The 19,512-nt window shown below is 45.5% G+C and overlaps 1 protein-coding gene across 13 annotated transcripts in view; it reads left to right on the forward strand.

The window, feature by feature from the left end:
- Window positions 1–19,512, forward strand: part of Fbrsl1 (fibrosin like 1) — an 89,035-nt gene that overhangs the window by 21,651 nt on the left and 47,872 nt on the right. For 9 of the 13 annotated variants that reach the window (XM_041647554.1, XM_041647601.1, XM_041647587.1 and 6 more), the window contains exons 3-4: window positions 16,274–16,378; window positions 18,162–18,197. The exons of 1 other annotated variant lie outside the window; for it this stretch is intronic. In XM_041647554.1, coding sequence (XP_041503488.1) covers window positions 16,274–16,378; window positions 18,162–18,197 — 141 coding nt within the window. The remainder of the gene's footprint in view (window positions 1–16,273; window positions 16,379–18,161; window positions 18,198–19,512) is intronic. 3 more of the 13 variants (XM_041647603.1, XM_041647564.1, XM_041647571.1) reach the window with 1 other exon arrangement.

Here is a 19,512-nt window from a genome sequence, read left to right on the forward strand (position 1 = left end):
ACTTCACTTTGGCAGCTGTGATCTAGCAATGGTCATGCTAGAGACTTAATTTTTAATATTTTTTATTTTTGACTTCATGTATGTATGTATTCAATGTATTTTGGTCATATCCTCTGCACTGCCCTTTGCAGCTTGGTAGCCTTGTCAAGGAGCATCCTCTTTCTGGGACTCTACCTCTATCCCTATAAAGTGAGAATGTTCATAATAACACATAAGTCTTCGAGGTGTGGGAATGAGAGATCAAAAGTAAGTTACCAGGGTATAGTGACGACTTCACCTACGTACTGAGTTCAAGGCTGCTTGAAACCCTATCTTCAAAAACCATCAGAAGGTTCTAGCGGACTTGAATGTGCCCTGCTGTTTCCATGGTGGGTACTGTTCTCTGTATAAATTCAGTGATTTCCTCCTCTCATGCCACTTAGCTGGTTTGAGACCCAAACCCTGGATGCTCATCTTTGTCCTCATCTGCAGACCCAGTCCCCTTCTGTAACACTGCTGTGGCCAGGCTACAAGCTGGGGAACATTTGAATGGCTTTGATTATTGAAGCCGCTAGTATTCCATCATAGCCCCACATAAATTGGATCCCTCCCCTCCAGGGATAGAAGACTCAAGGACTGGTGTGGTTCTGGGCAACCAGGACCTTTTTCCCTACAGCCTTGGACTGGCTGTGTTGGGCAATCATGGTAATCCTGCCCCGTCAGGTCTTGTGCCCTCTCAGGAACTGGTTCTTTTGCATGAGCCACTATATTCGGATCCTAGGATTCAGCAAGAAACAAGACTTTCTGTATGAAAATCAGTTCTGTCTGGAAGACATAGAGGAGCAGTGGTTCTCAACCTGTGAGTCACAACCCCCTTGGGGGTGCTCATATCAGATATCTTACACATAAGATTATTTACATTACAATTTGTAACAGTAGCAAAATTACAACTCTAAAGTGCAACAAAATAGCTTTATGGTTGGGGGTCGCCATGGCGTTAGGAAGATTGAGAACCACTGCAGTAGAGTAGAGCAAGTGGGGGCTGAGTGTGACAGCTATATGGAGAAGCACCTTTGGGTTGGTGTCAGGAAGGGACATGCAGGACCCAGAGTGCAGGCTGGTGGGGGTGGTTCCACTGCAGATCTCTATGAAAATGGAAGAGGGCCATGTTGTGGTTTGGATCGGGGCACCCCTCAAGGCTCATATGCTAAAGGTATCAGCCTCTGGCACTGCTGGGATGCAGTGGAAACTCTAGAGAGTGGGGCTTAGTAGGAGGAAGTGAGGAATTAGGAGGATTAGTAGGATCATTGGAGGCATGCTCCTGAAGGGCGCTGTGGGTCCCTGAAATCCTGCTAGTCCCTGAAGGCGTAAGTCACAAACAATGCCACACCAATTCGGGGTTATGATTATTAGGGTGGTATTTATTTAAAGGGGAAAAAACTTACAGATCACTGTCCCAGGCAACAGCCCTCTATGCAACCAGGAAAGGAGTCTAGTCGCAGGCGGAGCAGGAAGTGAAGAGCGAGAGGAGAGGGAAGTGGCCGCTTTTTTAAAGGGAGAGAAACCACGCCCCAATGGGCTGGTACCTCAGCGGTGATAGGCTGGAGGAGTGGGAGGACCTCCCGCAACACCTCCCCCTTTTGTTTAAATAAGAGAGTTCTAAACCTACTATGAAATTATATACAATAAGTACAAATATCCTATTCTAACTAGCTTAGGTCTTGTATAATAAATAACTTGGTCAAGTCATGAGAGAAAGTAACTACATTTATATAGTCTTCAACCCCATCGAAGATCTGAGAAGGGAAATAATGTTACCTGGGTAATTAGGAAGTTCAGTAAAACAACTTCCAAAACATGCAACAAATTACAGAGACAACTAGCTACCTGGGCAATCACCCAAAGTCACATTAGCAGCGTTGAAGCAACCAACTTTGGCTAAGGCCTAACATAACTGACATACCATTTTCTAAGGCAAGCAACTTTTCAAAACTATCTTACCCTGTCTTGGCAGGATATGACAGTCCTGTTTTATCCATTGATGCATGCTCTGTATCTTTGTCAGTTGTTGAGGTATGGGCATTTCTTTGCCCAAACGCCAGTTCTGTCAAAAAGAAAGGCTCCAGGTGGAGTGTCTTTGGTGCTCAACATTCTCTCGGGAATAGAGTGGTGTTGCCAGGAGCAGTTGTGTCTCACTACCACAAAACTCTGAGTTAGATTAAAGGCCATTTTCTACAGCTCTTTGAAGAAGTTGAAGATTATCTATCTATACTGAGTATAATCTCTGTATATCTAAAGAACCTGATTAGTCTATTATAAATGACAAACTTAGATGACTATTAGTCTATATAATTCTCAATATCTATCTAACTTAAAGACTAAGACAAAAAACGACTGTGAAACAAATGAGGACAATGACCTCCAAATATAAACAATGTACAAATATACATTGCAGTAGGTAAATATATATCAATACACAAATATTATATAAGTATCTTAATCAGAGGTAGAAATGTACACTGCAATATGGTAAATATATACAATATATATATATATCAATACAATATATGTCAATACATAAAAAATGTTTTAAACAGAGGTAGAAACATGCATGCATACAATAGTCAATATAATTTAACTTTGTATCAATATACAAGAATCTATACCAATATATTTGTCTAAAGACAGTAACTCACAATTACAAATCTATTATCCCATCATCCCTCTTTTTTTTTTTTCAAAATGATCCCTGAGCTTATAAAATTCCTCCCCCAACCCTCAATCATATACTAATTATAATCAACCCCTAAATGATGTCCCTAAACCCAAGGGCAAACTTTACTGGGAGAGGGGACGTTGTCCTCTAGAATTACTTCCAGCTGTCATGGGGGTGACATTCTTTCTGGGGGATCCTGTGAAAGTAAAATGATGGTTAAATTTCAAGATCAATGTCTTTTAAAATTTCCAATAGTCTCTGAGTATTTTGTGCAGGTCTGGCCAAAATGTTGTATAAGATGTGCACCATTTCAGCTAACCAAGTTGGAACTGTCTTGTGCAGCTGGTACCAAAAGCAGGTCTTGTAGTAGCGCTATCAGTATCATGACGTCATATCAACCAGGTGGAGTTGTTGTTATGGGGCCCCATCTTCTTCCTGGAAACTTCAAATGTCACTTCAGGAAAAACTCATTGTTCATTATGAAAAACTTAAACATTAATCATATAGACATATATATATATATATATTCAATGAAAGACATGATAGATATATTCAATGAAAAGTATGATAGATATGAAGAAAAGCAAAGATGTTTTCTAAACTCATATTTCTTTCTGTCCCATATCATGGCTCTTGACATGAGACAGAAACTCCAGAAACTCTGGGTTTTTCTCTTACTAACAGGCTTGGAATTGGAGAGGGACTGAGCCAGAGTCCAACTTCAAAACCAGCTTTATAAATTTAGAAATATGGTTTAATATTACTTACACAACCCATTCAGTTGTCTTGATATTTCCTATTGGGCAGGTATTTTTCCATCTGTCAGTATCCAAACATCCAGGGTCCCTTGAATTTCTCAAAGATGAGTGTTTTCCTGTGGAGATAAGAACAGAACCCTGCCCCCATTCTATATGTTTTTCTTACCACCTGTATGAATATCATCATTGTGAATGAGTTGTCATTTCTCCTTTCCAAGAGGTTTCTCCTCTTCAAATCGAAACTTTATTAATTTTGATGGTATCCACAATTTTTCTTCTCCTGTGGAAACAAGAGCAAAACCCCTTCCCCAACGTAGCACATCTCCTGGCTTCCACTGAGAGGTCAGCACATCTTTGAAATAAATCGGTTGATTTAGTTCAGCAGACTTTTCCATTATCCAATGTCTTTCTGCTGCTGTCGTTCCTTTCTCATTAGCGTTAAGAAAATTCAAGGTTAATAAAGCATTATGTAATCTATTTCTGGGGGTATTTTCAGTCCCTTTCTGTTTGTTCAGCATATCCTTTATAGTACGATTTGATCTTTCTATAACTGCCTGACCTGTAGGATTATTTGGTATACCTGTAATGTGTTTTATATTATAATAATCAAAAAAGCGTTTCATTTTCTTAGATACATATGCCGGACCATTATCTGTCTTTATTTGCGCAGGTATACCCATGATGGCCATAACTTCCAATAAATGTGTGATTACTGAATCAGCCTTTTCTGAGCTCAGGGCAGTAGCCCATTGAAAACCTGAATACGTGTCTATGGTGTGGTGTACATATTTTAATTTACCAAATTCCATAAAGTGGAACACATCCATCTGCCAGATTTCATTTCTCTTAGTACCCTTTGGGTTACTCCCTGCAGGCAACGGTGTTTGATTATAGAAAGAACAAGTAGGACATCTCTTTATAATGTCCTTAGCTTGTTGCCAAGTAATGGAAAATTCTTTCTTTAGGCCTTTACTATTGACATGATGCTTTTTATGAAATTCTGAGGCCTGCAACACACTTCCAATCAATAATTGATCAATCTCAGCATTGCCTTGGGCTAGAGGACCAGGCAGACCTGTATGGGACCGGATGTGTGTTATGTACATTGGACAAAGCCTGTTCCTGATTATGTCTTGTACCTGGATAAACAATGAAGTCAACTCTGTGTCATCTGGTATAAATTCAGCGGTTTCAATATGCAAGATAACTCTTTCTGCATATTGTGAATCTGTAACTATATTAAGAGGTTCTTTAAAATCCCTTAGCACCATAAGAATGGCATATAATTCTGCCTTCTGGACAGAATTATAAGGGCTTTGTTCCACCTTACTCAATTCATCTGACTTGTAACCTGCTTTCCCTGATTTATTTGCATCAGTATAGAACGTACGGGCTCCAGTTATTGGAGCATCACGTACAATTCTAGGAAGAATCCAAGAAGTTCTTTTTATGAGATTAAGTCTATCACTTCTGGGATAGTTGCTATTAATTTCTCCCAAAAAGTTAGCACAAGCTCTTTGCCACGGTTCATTGTCTTCCCATAACTTTTTTATTTCTTCAGTAGTAAAAGGCACTATAATTTCTGCTGGGTCTATACCTGCTAGTTGACGAAGTCTCAGCTTACCTTTTATAATTAATTCAGAGACCTTTTCCACGTAAGTTTTTAATTTTTTACTTGGTTTATTAGGTATAAATATCCACTATAAAATAATATCTTCCCTCTGCATTAGAATCCCTGTAGGAGAAATTCTGGAAGGCAATATGACTAGGATGCAGCTAAGATTTGGGTTCACCCTATCCACATGTGCCTCCTGTAATTTTTCCTCAATCATTGTTAGTTCCTTTTCTGCTTCAGCTGTCAGTTCTCTTGGACTATTCAAATCTTTATCACCATCTAAGGTTTTGTTTAAATGAACTATTAGATCAGGTGTTATCCCAACAGCTGGTCGTAGACTGGAAATGTCTCCTAACAATCTTTGGAAGTCATTAAGAGTCTTTAAGCGGTCTCTCCTAATTTGTGCCTTTTGCGTTTTAATTTTCTCTAACCCTATTCTGTAACCTAGGTAATTAATAGAATTTCCTCTTTGAATCTTTTCAGGGGCAATTTGTAATCCCCACCTAGGCAAGACTTTCTTTACTTCTTCAAACATCCTTTCTAAAGTATCTTTATTTGAATCAGATAATAAGATGTCATCCATGTAATGATAAATGATGGACTTGGGGAATTGTTTACGAATTATTTCCAATGGCTTACTTACAAAATATTGGCACAGTGTAGGACTATTGAGCATACCCTGTGGGAGGACAGTCCATTGATATCTCCTATTAGGCTGAGAATTATTATAAGTAGGCACTGTGAAGGCAAATTTTTCTCTATCCTTTTCTTGTAACGGTATAGTGAAAAAACAATCTTTCAAATCAATAACTATAAGAGGCCATCCTTTTGGTAACAGAGAAGGCAAAGGAATTCCAGATTGTAGTGGGCCCATAGGTTGAATTACTTTGTTGACAGCTCTTAGATCTGTCACCATTCTCCATTTACCAGATTTCTTTTTTACAACAAACACAGGAGAATTCCAAGGGCTGGTTGATTCTTCAATATGGTGAGCATCTAGTTGCTCTTGCACCAGCTGTTCCAATGCCTGTAGTTTATCTTCAGCTAGAGGCCATTGTTTGGTCCATATTGGCTTCTCAGTTAGCCATTTTAAAGGTAGGGCCGTTGGTACCTCTAAAGGTTTGGTATTTGCTGTATGTTCTTGTACAGCCTGAATGGCTGGTGACCTTTTTCCATAATACCTCATCATATCCTTCCCAGAATTATGAGTTCCTGGAAATACAGGAATGTTAATCTGGGTATTCCATTGCTGTAGCAGGTCACGGCCCCATAAATTTATGGCAATATTGGCTATATATGGCCTTAGTCTTCCTATTTGCCCTTCGGGCCCTATGCATTCAACCCATCTTGTGCTTTGTTTTACACGAGATAGGGTTCCAATTCCCAGGAACTGAACATCTACCTCTTGAAGAGGCCAATTCGGATGCCAAGATTCTGGGGTAATGATACTTACATCCGCACCTGTGTCTAATAAGCCTTCAATAAAAGTGCCATTTATACAGACTCTTAGCTTTGGTCTTTGATCATTAATAGAAGTCTGCCAAAATATACGTTTACTCTGTCCTATTGGGTTTTTTGACTCATCCTCCACACGTAATTCTTCATTTAGACCAGTATTACTTTTTACAGCAGAAATTGGAGCTTTTAATTTTCTTGGTGAGGCACGTTCTCCACTGTGACTGGGAATGACTGGGCCACTGTTGGCTTGGGGGCCTGCGAGAGGCCCCCCATGGAGTTTCCCGATGATATCGGATTGCCCCGTCTGTCTGTTGTTGACCTACATTCGTTGGACCAATGCCTGCCTTTACCGCATCTCCTACATATACCTGAAGGCCGAGGTCTCCTATTTTTGTCATTCCCAGAAGAGATATTATTCCTAGAAATTCTTTGCCTGCAATTCCTTTGCAAATGTCCTAATTTACCACAATTAAAACACCTGGTAGTTTGATGTCTCCTCATTGCTTTGGAAATCGCTTCTCCTACCCAAGATTCATCATTATAGCTAAACGTCTCAACATTCATCGTATGCTGAATCCATTCATCCATAGGTGCTGATCTAGACTTTAAAGGCCCAATTATCTTTTTGCATTCTATGTTTGCATTCTCAAAAGCTAGAGATTCAAGAAGTATTCGTCTAGCTTCTGGGTCTGTTACCCCTATGTCCAGAGCCTTAATTAATCTTTGCAAAAAGTCAATAAAGGGTTCTCTCTGTCCCTGCCTAATTCTGGTATATGATTCAACCCTTTTTGCTGGATCTTGTATCCTATTCCAAGCATTTAAAGCTGCTTGGTGACATAGACACAGTACTTCATTGTCATAAAGAGCTTGGACCTGTGGATCAGCATATTCTCCTGCACCAAGAATTTGATCTTGGGAAACCTCAATACCTTTTGCTCTTCCTTGCTGTTCCATATGTTTGGATTCTTCTCTGAAATAAATTCCGAACATCAAGGAAGGTCCATTATCTAAAACTGCAGACACTAACTGATGGAAATCATGGGGGGTAGCTCTAGCATTAGAAGCCCAAGTCCTTATCATTTCCTTTACTTATGCATTGTGCAAGCCAAAATTAACAACAGCTTGCTTAATTTCTTTCAGATCATTCATTGCTATTGGTGTCCATCTAGCTTCTCTGACTCCCTTTGAGCCTTTAGAAGTTGACGCTTTGTCAGAATTAAGTATAGGGTATGTCGCTAGAACCCTGGGTAAGCCAGTTCTAATAGCTGGTGGAGGCATTGTATCCTGTCCTTGTGCCTCCTTACTCTGTTCACCAGCTGCAATAATTTCCCCAATCTTTTCAAATCTTTTTATCATTGTCTCTCTTAAATCCTGAATCTCCTGACCTGTATATATTTCCAGTGATTTCACTGAGGTATCAATTTTTTGGTCCCCATTCTGCACCTGTGATTCCAAAGCTTTAATTTTTTCCTTCAAAGATAACATTTCCTCCTTAAACTTTTCTTGTATATCATGTAGATTCCCATCTTGGAGGTACATTCTGTCTGTTACCTTATCAAAACTTTGTGATAAAGTCTGAACGTCAAATACAACAGCCTGAACCCTTTCAGGTAACTTTCTAATACCCTTGGATATGGAATCAATTTTGTCTGTCATAGTATCCACTTGTTCAGATAACCTCTGATTTTCAATAATTTTAATCCTGTCAATTAGTTGTTCATTATTAGTTCGTAAAGATTCTATCATTCGTAGGAGTGCCATATTCTTCTGTTCATTATTAGTTTGTAAAGATTCTATCGTTTTTAGGAGTGCCATATTCTTCTGTTCATTATTAGTACGTAAAGATTCAATCGTTCTTAGGAGTGCCATATTCTTCTGTTCATTATTAGTACGTAAAGATTCAATCGTTCTTAGGAGTGCCATATTCTTCCTTAATGATAGAATATGGAAAAGAAAACTGAAGGCTAGTAACAAGCAAATTAAGGTATCCCCATAATCATATAAACCTTGTATGATGTAATTCATTGTATTAGTAAATATAAATTTACTAATCCATTGTATTAGTGAAAACAAAGCAGTAAAATTTGCGTTAGAAACAAAAACTGCAATATTACCTATTATCCAGCAGGTGGCGCTGTTGCAGAGTCGCGGTGAAAACATGGTCCTGTTTCAGTGCCTTAGTAGATGTTAAAAACTGGAAAATGCAAGTTTCTCAACAAAATAAATGTAATTAAATCAATTCCTGAGACGGAACAAGTCACCCTGAGGGGTTGCAGCTTTCAGCAACCACGTGCTCTGGTTCGTGCCACTTAAGAGCTGTACTTGCAAGGGAGATTTAAAAATGACTCAGAAAAGAGCAAACCAGGCGGCCAGAGACTACGCGGGCCTGTGGAGTTTAAATCCACGTGGGGAGTCCAAGGCCGCTGGCGGCTGAGGAAGGGAGGGCTCCCGCCAAGCCGAACTAGAGCCCGCCAAGCCCGCGGCCGCCAAGCTGAACTTGCGCCCGCCAAGCCCGCAGCCGCCAAGCCGAACTTGGGGCCGCCAAGCTGAACTCGCGGCTGCGAGCGGGGAAAGGAGAGGTTCTAAAACCAAACGTTGGGTGCCAAAATGAAGGCGTAAGTCACAAACAATGCCACACCAATTCGGGGTTATGATTATTAGGGTGGTATTTATTTAAAGGGGAAAAAACTTACAGATCACTGTCCCAGGCAACAGCCCTCTATGCAACCAGGAAAGGAGTCTAGTCGCAGGCGGAGCAGGAAGTGAAGAGCGAGAGGAGAGGGAAGTGGCCGCTTTTTTAAAGGGAGAGAAACCACGCCCCAATGGGCTGGTACCTCAGCAGTGATAGGCTGGAGGAGTGGGAGGACCTCCCGCAACAAGTCCCTGTCTTGTTTCTCCCTCCTCATGCCCTAGCCATGTTGTGCTACCTCACCACAGAACTTAGCTATCTGAATCCTGGAAGGATGTAGAGAAGCTTGATGCCCTTAACCTCAAGCCTGAGCCATCTCCCCATCCCGGGACAGTAGTAAACAACAATGACATCTTGGTGTTAAATATGATGGGGAGGGGCTGGAGAGATGGCTCAGTGGTTAAGAGCATTGCCTGCTCTTCCAAAGGTCCTGAGTTCAATTCCCAGCAACCACATGGTGGCTCACAACCATCTGTAATGAGGTCTGGCGCCCTCTTCTGGCCTGTAGGCATACAGACAGAACATTGTATACTAAATAAATAAATATTTAAAAAAAATATGATGGGGAAAGGAGCAAATGGAGTGTCTTGGCGAGGAAGATCTTGGGTGGGCCCCCTCCTGGTCAGGTGACGAGAAAGCTTAGTTCCGAAGAGAGGATTATATGGAATGCCCAAGTCTGAAGCCACAGCTGGGTACCTGTGGAAGGGAAGTATGGGGTGGAGTCCACAATGGCCAGTGAGTGTTGTGGTCAGGGGTAGGAGACCATCAGGCCTGGAGACAACAAAACAGAAAAGCTGTTTTATTGTTGTGCTAACTGAGGTTCTTTACTGTATCAGCACTTGTTCTAGGATCTCAGAAGACACGCGAAGCCAGGGCCCAGAACTGACAAATGAGTAGGGGTTATATAGGACAGGGAGCAGAGACCATTAGAGAAAGTTGCAGCTTGGTCTCTTTCAGCGTGGTCTTGTTCTGCTGAAGTGATCAGGGTTACTGTGACTATGGACTCTTGGCATAGCTCACTGCAGGAGGGCATTAGTTACTCGGGTAACTTGGGCCAGTGCCAAGCTTCTAAGATGTGCTATATCTAGGGAACCTTCAGAGTTCTTCAAATGACCATTGTCTGTAGCAGGACCAGGGGTCAGTGACCTGAGGATGTGGGAGCAGGGGTCAACCCCCCAAGAAGAGTAGGCATAGAGTGGCTGCTGGAGGGCCAGCAGCATACATGGAATGCACTGTGTGTACAGGACACACCATACACATACGGTATATTCTGTCTATAGAATGCACTGTATACACGGGATCTACTATGCTCACGAGTGCCATGTATTGAAAATGTACCTATGGCATACAGGAAGAACCATACATGCACGGTGTGTACTTTTGACATTTTGTGTATACAGGACGTACTGTATGTTAGGAGGGCAGTGCTACGGCGTGTCTTACGTTGGTTGGCTTTTCACGTTAGGGTCTATGGAACCTAACCACTCTTCCACCTCTGGCCTTTTCTGGGTCTGTGATGCCTGAGAGAGCTGCTGCCCCTTGCAAGGATTTCCCAGGGCTTATAGCAGAAAGCAGCCAGGCAGCCTTACTTCTCATCCTCAATCCAGGAAGTGAACTGCTCCACCCTGTCTCTATCTTGCAAGTGCAGAGGTTAAGTGGACTGTAGGGGCCCTAAGTTAAGCATCTGTCTAAGCATGCAACAGTTTGAGGTGTTGTGCATGTCTCCCTGGGACTATCTCAGCTTGTGTGTGACTCATCAGACTTTCATGCACACCATCCAGGTCATGCCCTGCACTTCCTCAGGGTCGCTGTTCCTACTGTCTTGTGTCTTCTCAGCCTGAAAATGGGGTTCTGGGGTCCAGTGGCCCTTGATGCCCCTTTGAAGTGTCTGAGGAGCAGGTGAGGTGTGTACACTGGGTAGTACATATACATTTCATAGATAACCTGGGGCATGTACATGTAACATGTGTGTCCATGTGTGCTTCTTTCTGGGTCAGAGTCTTGGTAGACTTTCTAACTCCTGCAAGTGAGAGATGACACTCTAGGGCCTTCATCTTCAATGATAAGTGGCTCGGGGTACAACCCTTGGACAGGCTCGCTCTGTTCCCTGAGCACCAGGACAAAGCACATGTTTCCTGCCTGGGAGAGCAGTGTACTTGACCACCAGTCCTAGAAACAGTCCCTTCCATGTGCAGCCTGCAGCTGAGTAGGGAAAGGAGGCACCTCATTGCTAGAGTCACCATGTCTTGGCTACCGGAACCCTTTCCCAGCCTCTAGTCAGATTGCCCTGTTTCTGAGAAACACCAGCTTGCAGAAACTGATTGCTAAGTGTTCAGAAAATTCACAAGCTGTGAAACTGTTGGTAGCTTCGGTGGACTTCAGTGTGAGCATTTACTCTGTGGAAACTGGCAGGCATTCCTGGAGGCCTCCCCCTCCCATAAAGCAGACTTACCACACAACGCTGGCTTTGCTGGCTTTGCTTTGGTCCTGCTAATTGTTTTTTTTTTATTCGTTTGTTTTCTTTATTTTGGTTTTTGGTTTTTTGAGACAGGGTTTCTCTGTAGCTTTGGTGCCTGTCCTGGAACTAGCTCTTGTAGACCAGGCTGGTCTCGAACTCACAGAGATCCGCCTGCCTCTGCCTCCCAAGTGCTAGGATTAAAGGCGTGCACCACCACTGCCCAACCCCATCCTGCCCTTGTGTGTATGTTCAGCCTGAATAATGGGATCCTGGGGTCCAGTGGGCCTTGATGCCCCTTTGAAGTGCTATAGAACATGAAGATGTTTGGGGAGCAAGTGAGGTGTGTAATATGTATGTACTAATACATATATTGTCTGCCCAAGTAGTGTCAACTGAAGCCCTGCTTGGGTACCAGTGACCATGTGTATTCCAGCATTTGGCAGGCAGTGGTACCCGAGGAGTGTACCACTCGAGCTCCCATTTATCACATGTAGTACCTGCAGAAGTCTATGCACTGCACTGTGCCTCAGTTTCTCTGCCCAGTCGGTAGCATGTTCACATAAATAGTGTTGAACAGGTCTGCGCGCAAGTTCCTGCCAGCTTGTTGTGGTTTTTGTATCCTATGTCCCGCCCAGACCACGCCATGAGAAAGTAAGGAGTGTTTCACTAGCACATGCTGACAGAGGCTGCTGGACGGGAAGCAGCTTGGCTCACAGTCTACCCCACCCACTTTGTGGGCTTGGGACATGCAAGGTCCACTGCAGAGAGGACACTCATCAGCACTATAGTTTTGGGACCCCAGTAGGACAATATTGGCCTTTCTCTGAGATCTTGTGAGCTCTATATATCTGGACCCCTAATCGTTGCCCTACCTCCCTTCATGTTCTGGAACTCTTGCCCCCTTGGCTGGGAACCTTCTTTCTTCTTGCAGCTCCCCCATAGACCTACACAGCCCAGAGCCAAGGGCTGAATCCCACCAAGACTAAAGGCCTATGAAAGTTCTATCTCCAAGGCTGCCAGTTTAGCTTCTTGGAGCTGCCAGTGACCCAAAGTCTGTGAGCTTTCAGGTGCTGTCCAGAAATGCCTTGGGCTCATGTTGCTATCTGGCAAGTACATGGTTAAGAATAATTAAAACCCGGCACAAGAGAGGGTGGTTCAGTGGTAAGAGCAGTGACTGCTCTTCCAGAGGACTCTTGGATTCAGTTCCCAGCACTCAGATGGTTGTTCACAAACATCTGTGATTCCAGAAGATCCGATGACCTCTTCTGGTCTCCGTGGGCACTCTAGCACATGGTACACAGACATATATGTAGGCAAAACACTATAAACAAAATAAACCTAAAAAAATGATAAACTATCAAATCCACTCAGTTACAGAAGTAGCTCAGTGGGTAAAGAAAGGCACTTGCTGCCAAGCCTGATATCCTGTGTTCAAACTCCTGGGACCCCCTTGGTGAAAGAAAAGAAATGGTCCCCACAAGTTGTCCTCTGACTTCTCTGCATGTGCACTGTGGCTTGCATATTCACACATACATATACAAGATAATGTATACATTAAGTTCCTATAGGAGGCTGGATGAAAGAACTGTGATTTCTAAAGATGACCTCAGAAACCCACAAGGGGCATAAGGAAGAGAGAGAGAGAGAGACTGAATGTGGTTGTGCCCAGCGGGGGCGCATGTGCAGTTGCATAGACTCCATACCTAAGCCCAAGAGAACAGCTGCTCAGAAGTGTCAGCCTGTGGCTGTACAAGAGAGCTGTGTGAGGAGGTACAGTATCTGTGCTTCCTCCTTGGGGCTTGGCCTCTAGCCACTCCCTGTAGACCTCCTGGGCTGCTGAGGTTGCACAGGAACATGCAGGCCATAGTTACCTAGACTGCTGCAGGAGCAAACTTTAAATGATTGGACCAGCTTTGAGCCCCGTTCCATGTCTGTAGCCTCCCAAACTGGAGCCTACAAACTAGCCTAACTGCTCATCAAAGTCGTTGTGTCACAGAACAAACGAGACACTGCCCAGCGTGAGCAGTGGGCCTGCCTGCCTTGTGGCATAGGGCAGCCTTTTCTGGTGAGCCTCTCTCGTTCTCTGCAGTTTGCCTCCCCTGCGGCTGTCTTTCATCCATTTTTTTCCCCTTACATTTACTGGAAGTCATGTGCTTTTGAAGGCTCGATGAGAGGGGAGGGTATATGTCTACATGTCCATTGTTCAGAAGAGCCCAATGTACTCACCCAGGGAATGCTGACTCGTTGGTTGGTTAACTGTTTATTAGTTAGTTGGTTAGTTGGCTGACTGATTAGCTGAAGAGTTGGATGGGTTGATGGGTGGATGAGTGAACCAGTGGATAAGTGGATAAGCTGGTGTCTGGTCTACAAAGTCCAGAGGTGGTTGTAAGTACAGGTACTCTCATCTGCCCTCCTGGAGCAAGCAGGTCATCTTCTGGCTCCAGGCAGATACAGAGGTCCAGGTGTACTGACCTCATCCTTCCACACGCCGGGCAGTGGTGGCGCATGCCTTTCCCCAGCACTCGGGAGGCAGAGGCAGGTGGATCTCTGTGAGTTTGAGGCCAGCCTGGTCTACAGAGCAAGTTCCAGGACAGGCTCCAAAAGCTACAGAGAAACCCTGTTTCGAAAAATAAAAAAAAATAAAAAATAAAAAAAAAAAAAAGAAAAGAAAAGAAACCCTGTCTCCAAACAAACAAACAAATAGTTCACCTCCTCCTTTCACACAAAGATGGAGATGGAAGCATGGCATCTCACAGCCTCTGGCATAGCTAATAGACTCTCAAAGCGGGGAAGAAGCAGGAAAGAGCAAAGGCAAACAGGTTGGGCTGTTTTGGATGACCTGGTTTTAGAAGTAGGTGGCAACTGTCTGTGTGTCTGTGGTTGCAGTGGTTTCCACAGTACAGGACTCAGTCAGCTCTGTAACACTGTAGGGAATGGGGCTCTCAACCCTGAAGACAGGATAACAGACACCAGCCCACCCCACCTACAGGGTTCTATCATGGAATCATAGGTATATCACTCACTCTAGTGTCTGACTCAGAAAGGGTGACTTCTGCATGTATGTGTCAAGCAGAAAGCATGCTCTGTGTACTCATAGTTCAACTACATAGGTGTGTTCTTCAGCCCTCATGAGTTGGCAGTGAGTCTTTGTCCACTTGTTGTAGGTCAGAAGAGAGAGTACCCTCAAATCAATCAAACCAGACATAGATACCAGTAGATTCTCAATGGGTCCAGTGATGGAATTCAGTCAGTGACTATGATCACCTTCAGCTCCTAGTTCATCTGCACCCTACCTAGACTCTGCCCCAAAGACATGACCTTCACTTCGCTAGGGCCTTACACATTTTCCTGGGTGAGAGGGCCCCCATTTAGCTATCTGGTCATGAACTAACATCCAGTTAGTGTCTCGGCCTTGGTACCCTGTTAGCTCTGGGGAGTGGAAAGGGGTTTGGATTACTGGAAGTCTGGGGCTGGAGGGAGGTTGGCAGATTCGGAGGCTTAGCCACTTCCAAGCCCTAAAGTAGTTCCAGGGCTGGCACATGCTTTGGTAAAATGACTAGCTGTATTCTAAGGACTTTAGCCAAAACTATATCAGTGGCTGTGGAATGTGAGACCAGGGGAGGTAAAAGAGGTAGAAGCAGGACAAATGGTCACATGCAATCACATAGCCCCTCAGCATCCTGTGCTGGCTGAGTGAACACTGCACCCAGTTTGTTCATGAGGAGACCCAGCTCATCCATTGTAAGATGTGGCAATGATCTTATTAAACAGATCGCAGAAGTGTGAGGTCATCATGCCTAGACAGTCGTGTTTGTGTCTGGGGCCAGAAGGTGGCCTTTGCACTAGTAGTCCCAGGATGCTGTGAACCCAGCTGCGTAACTGGCTGCTCCTAATTAGGCTGCTCCTAATGCCAAGGCCAGTGATATCTGTCACCATGCCTCAACCTGTTTCCTTTTTCTGAGCTGAGAGTGAAATGGGTTGTCCTAAGGGCTGTTCCAAACAGCCAGCAGTCTCAGAACGTGCTAAGCACTAAGGATAACCAGTGTCAGCTGGCCCCTGAGATGTTTGTGTGTGCCTACAGCTTTGCCCTGCAAATGGCAAATGGCAAACCCGAGGCATCCAGGAGCTAAGAAGTAGCTCAAGGTCACATACATAAGGAGTGAGTGTGCCTACTAAAGGAGGCCCTGTGGGTGCATGGGTGTGATATCTTGGTGTAGTAGGGAAAGGCAGGGAGAACAGGCCTGGTTTGTAGCCTCTCAGTCCCCTGGGGTATCTTCAGAGTCAATGACTGGAAGAATCCAGGACAGGGCCAGTGATGGTGTAGCTTCTTGGTGCATTTTTTTTTCCTGTTCTGTCTGGTGATGAATTTGTAAGTACTCAGCCAGGTGGGTTCCTGGCCCTACATCTCTTTGTTCTTTCTGCTGTCTCCCAACAAACGCATGTCCTCCAGTTAAGGGGAAATGCCCCCCTGCCACATTTGGCACGTCCAGCCCTGGAATGAGCTTAGTCCCAGTGGCTTTTGTGGGGAGGGTGTGACTCTGGTCAGGGTGTCTTATTGGTGAGTGCCCGTTTGCCTGAGACTTTTTCTCCCTGTCCCCAGATGAAGGTCACCATGGCCAGAGGGGGTGGCCAGAACAGTGACGATGACAGTGTCCTTGAAGCTTCCAGCTCTCAGCATAGCAACTCCCGGGACCAGCTGAGCGATGTGAGTACCCGTCACTGACATCCTGGTGGCTCCTGCAGGTGTCTCATGGCTTTGACCATGCCCGGCAGTTTACACGGAGGCCACACATGAGCAATTAGCAGTTTGCCTTCTCTAAAGCAGTTGTTCACAAATTGAGACCTCACCAGAAGGAGGGCTTTAAATGAAGGACAGCAGTTAGGAACTGGCAGGAGCCCATCTGGAATATCAAGTATCTCATAGTGCACAGCGTAGCAGCCTGAGATCTGGCCCTGGAACCCTAAGGAGGACACCCTTGTGTCCTAGAGCAGATAGATGCTACATCAGCATCCTGCAGTGATGCCTGGGTAGAAATGACTCCACAAATGTGTCTGAAATCGTAGGTGTCAGGCCATGTCTGAGGTACCTGGGGCTGCTGATGTAGGGTAGGGGTGCACATGCAACGATCTGAATTGGGGCTGTATCAGTGTCCCTGAGAAAGGCCCCTGGGTACCAGGTCTCTGGGATAGTCAGCCACAAAGCCAGGTGGAAGGGGTCTGAAGCCTGTCACAGGGCTAGCCTACTGGGCCAACCAAAATGAAGCATAGGGACTAGAACTGGGGTAGAAGCAGAGGGATTACCCACTGGGTTGGTGGCTCCGGACTGGCCACTGACACCAACCCTGCCCAGCTCCTGAAGTGGCCTCAGGGTAGTACATTTTTTTGAAGGACTAAATTGAATGAGTCGTGTCTCATTATCATTTAAATAGGGGACTGGGGGTGCAGCCTGCTGTCGCAGAGGGAGGCTTAATTGCCAGGCTCCTGATCTTGTTGCTGCAAGATGGGAAAATAGGCTGGTAATTGTCTGGGGCCGCAGGGCTGCCCTAGTTAGCACTCTAATTGCAGCCCAGGGTAAATGAAGCTGCATTCTGAACACAGCTTGACATGAAGCTGAGAATTCACCAAGTACGTCCCACCCCCACCCCATCAGCTGCCTTTGGTTGGCAGGTGGGATCCAACAGGGGTAGAAGTGGGTGAGCTCCACCCTCCAAGCAGTGACCTAGCCCTGTTAGTCGTTCAAAGAAAAGGATGTGGAGGATTGCTGTGAAGGGAGGACTGCAGTTTCACCTACTAGCTCCTATTTCCTTGCTGACTCTCCTTTGTGTGCTCTATCCACTCTCTATTCTCCTGTCTTACTGTCACAAGTCACCATGTAGTTCCCACCTGCCTCACAGCCCCCACCGTGCACTTTGCAGCACCCCTACCTGCCACAGCTTCTGCCTCATGTGCACATACACGTGCTTGATCCTGGTTCATGGCCCATCTTTGGGCTATGGAATCCCAAGCAACTTGAGATACAGCTGTCTCTCTTCTGATGTTCTTAAGCCGGATAGAAGGAAGCTTCCTAGTGCCCTGGGCTCTCATGCTAGCCTCCACCATAGTTGTTGGCTAACCTAGCAACCTATGCTATCACCCTCCTCCAGAAGGGTCTTCCTGCTGCACTTTGGGGAATGGCTTTAGCATCCTAGTCCTGAAGGAGCTGTGGATAGTGTAAGGGCATCTCTGTGGGGCCCCCTCTACTAGGTAGGGCTCATCTCCTGGGCTAGCCCAGAGGTATTGAAATAACTGCTGACGTGGCTAAACCAGAGGGGAGACCACTGCTTGAAAGAAGGCTCCAGAAGCTGTCTGGTGCAGAAGACTATGCTCAGCCCTGTTTTCCACTTTCCAGCGGGTGCCCTACTGCCCCTAGGGTCTGCGGGCCTGTTTCCTGGGGGCAGTTGGCTGTGGCTTAACCTATCACTGACTGTCTTCGTACTTTTTCCCCACAGAGCTCTGCACAGGCGGTTTCCGGGAGAGGCTACTCAGTAAGTCTCCAGCCCCTCCTCCCCTGCTGTCTTTGTCCTTGCCTCAGGGCCATCCCTCAACTGCAGCTGTCCACAGCTCCAGTGCCTACAGGGCCCCACCACCCTGGACTCTTCCCCTTTAGAATCCTGTTGGTTCTGACTTCAACAGCTGCTGGGCAGGCAAAGGGTGGACATGCCCCTGAACTGAGATTCATGGGAAGCTTGATGCTTTGGGACACAACATAAGACAGGGTCTCCAGGATTTTGGCCAGGAACCTGAGGTGGGTTTTTGTGTAGGTGAGCAGAGTGCCAGGAAGTGGGGAGCCAGGCTGCTGCTAATAGGTTGAACAGGCTGCTGCCTCTTGGGTCTCTTGGTTAGGGACCAAGGGTCTTTGGTGTCAAGCCTGTGGTTTGAGCAGCCGTACTCCAACACACAGCTCACAGCACACAGTTCCATGTTTGTACTGAAGGGTCTTGGGCTTAGACTGGACCCGGAGAAGTCCAGAGCTACCCCTGTGTGGAAAGATTGTGGGGATGAATGTGTGCCCAAACAGTGGACTCTTGGCCCATGGAAAGCCCCACTGGGGCAAGACGGCAGTCAATAAACTCTGCATAAATCCCTGGGTGGGCAGGCATATCCAGGTCAACTGGTTGGGGGGTGCTTGATGCCAGCTTGCCAATCCACTAGGGGCATGACCTCAGGTGCAGGCAATTCCCTCATCTACCTAAGTTCATGGAGTGGCCTGGCACCAACCAGAGCAGTTCTTGCACCTGCCCGTGACTTACTTCATTTTCCCATAAGTATCAGGAGAAACATTAACGTCATCATAAAACCCAGAGCTTCATAAAAGCCATTTCTGTAGATTTACTGCCGTTTTGGCTCCTTGGAGGACTAGGGCTGGGACTCCACCTGTCTCATCCCTGATTTACTGCCAGTCAGGGGCTGCTTGGCTCACTCCCTAAATTGCAGTGGCTTTTTTATGGGGTATGCAATTAACCCATTAGTTACCCAGCGGAGCCTACTGGAGCATCTCCCCTGACCCTGGTATCTACCCTAGAATTCCTGGGTACTGAAAAGAAAGCAAGGAAGGAATTGGAATGGGTCAGCAGCTCAGGCTCAGTGGCCCTTTCAGAGGCCAGAGCACAGGTGGGGATACCTGCCTTGGCTGAAGGACGGACCTAGTGTCTTCCCACTCCATCTGCACTCCTCATTCCCCCAACCCCACCTCTTCCGTTGTGTACCTGAGGATGTAGAAGGCCAAGGCTCATCAGACCTTGTTCCATTTTGAGCTTGGGTTTGGCTGGAAAAGTCTAGTATTTGGGCCTTTGATCTTAG

This window comes from Microtus oregoni, unplaced genomic scaffold, assembly GCF_018167655.1.
Source record: "Microtus oregoni isolate MIOR12 unplaced genomic scaffold, Mior012 000003F_ref0000135, whole genome shotgun sequence".
In the NCBI taxonomy this organism is placed as follows: Eukaryota; Metazoa; Chordata; class Mammalia; order Rodentia; family Cricetidae; genus Microtus; species Microtus oregoni.